At 33.4% G+C, this 2,100-nt stretch overlaps 1 protein-coding gene across 1 annotated transcript in view; it reads left to right on the forward strand.

Annotated features, from left to right (window-relative positions):
• Nucleotides 1-2,100, forward strand: part of LOC106869754 (protein white) — an 18,009-nt gene that overhangs the window by 1,888 nt on the left and 14,021 nt on the right. Inside the window, exon 2 of the mRNA XM_052977117.1 lies at nt 1,522-1,555. Coding sequence (XP_052833077.1) covers nt 1,522-1,555 — 34 coding nt within the window. The remainder of the gene's footprint in view (nt 1-1,521; nt 1,556-2,100) is intronic.

Below are 2,100 nucleotides of genomic sequence, written 5' to 3' on the forward strand. Positions count from 1 at the left end.
TGTGTGTGTGTGTGTGTGTGTGTGTGTGTGTGTGTGTGTGTGTATACGTAAAGACATATATACATACTCATGATTTGATGCTCTCAACACGTGACAATTAAATTATCCAGGTTTCAGCCCCAATGTTAATCGCGTTAATTAAAATAAAATACCCATTTTCTTTCCTTCTTTCTTTCTTTCTTTTCTTTCTGTTTTCTTTCTTTCTCTCTCTATGATATATATATATATACATATGTATGTACATCCATCCATTCATCCATCCATTCACTCGCCTATCTATCTATTTATCTATCTATCTATCATATTCGTCGAGCCTGTCTCTTGCTACTCTGAGTTTCACCTGTAGGTGCACAGGATCAACGAAGATGTTCAGTACTCTTTTTCCGACAGTTAATACTAAACGGCTATGTATATATATATATATTAAATGGAGTCGCATGAAACGATCGTACTGCATTACCTCTGGATATCTTTGTTGCTTATAGTAGAAGACAATTTGGTTATAGTAGAAGACAATAGAGGTTATAGTAGAAGACAATTACTCGGCGTGCCACCCAGGGAATCGGTAACCATATGTCTGCAAAGCAAACTTACTATACAGCCACACCTGCGCGTAGGCAGGGCCGCAATGTAATAATATCAGAGTAACCTAATCCGGCGCATTATGTTTCAGCCACTACGCCATCTGGAGCATTATAGTGATTATAGTGATCGATATAATATCATTAATCACTGTTTTAATAACGAGTTCTCTTGCACCTATATATTGGAGATGAACTTTGGAATTACGCCTGTGAAAACAAACAGACAAACAAATAAACACCTACACGCACAAGCATACACAGACACATATAGGTGTGTGCCTGTGTATATATATATTCACACACAGCACGTACCTACATATATGTATATGTATATATATATATATATATATGTATATATATATATATATATATATGCTTATATACACATACGTATACATATATATGCACATATACATACACACATATATACATAATACATATATATACATACATACATATATATATATATATACTTACACCGACATAGGTGTGTATGTGTATACACACACACACACACACACACACACACACACACACACACGCACACACATATATATATACATGTATATATATAATCATATATATATAACGGAATGAGCACAAGAGCATTCATACATACATACATACATACAAACATGTGTGTACATAAATATATATGTATTTATGTGTATGTATATAAATATATGTGTATGTATATATGAGTGTGTGTGTGTGTGTGTGTGTAATTGAGCGTGTACTGATGTTTGTTTATTATGTAAATTTACATATAAAAAAACAGCTGAACATTAAATTCAAGGGTCATTCAATACTTTCAGCAGACTACCATGTTTACTTAGTTTTACGAGGGAAAATGACAGTGACTTCGAAGTTTCGGTTTATTTGCCTTCATCAGACTGTATCTCGTTTTTGTTTTTCATAGCTTGTTTTCCTGTTTTAGGCGGTGTAGAGATTTCTTCGACGTGGAACAATGCGTAGGAAAGTTAGGTGTCATATAAGCGAGTTATCAAAGACAGCGGAGGAGTGGTTGCGTAGGAAGTGAGCAGAAAGTCTCAATTTCTAAGACTGGGAATGGTGAGGAAAGGCTGGCAAACAATTTTTCTTGCTTGACAAGACAGGTTTGTATTCTTTGGGCGGTGCTGTTTGTTGGTTAAACGTAGCGGTGGGGTGTCTGTCATTTGTTTATGCGTTATTGTTTGACTTCAGTGAAGCGTTTATGTAAAGTTTGGTGCCAGAAGTCAGATTTGAATACAAGTTCATTCATGAAGAAGATTCGACACCATCACAATTTGCGTTGGTGGAAGATTCTCTTACCTCTATTAAATAAACAGAAATGTTTATTTAATCTATCTATCTATCTATCTGCCTGTCAATCTGTCTATGTATGTATGTATGTATGTATGTATGTATGTATGTATCTATCTATCTATCTTATTATATACACATGTATACATATATATATATATAATATATATAATATATATATATATATATATATATATATATATATATATATATA

The sequence above is a fragment of the Octopus bimaculoides genome, chromosome 27 (genome assembly GCF_001194135.2).
Source record: "Octopus bimaculoides isolate UCB-OBI-ISO-001 chromosome 27, ASM119413v2, whole genome shotgun sequence".
NCBI classification, from domain to species: Eukaryota; Metazoa; Mollusca; class Cephalopoda; order Octopoda; family Octopodidae; genus Octopus; species Octopus bimaculoides.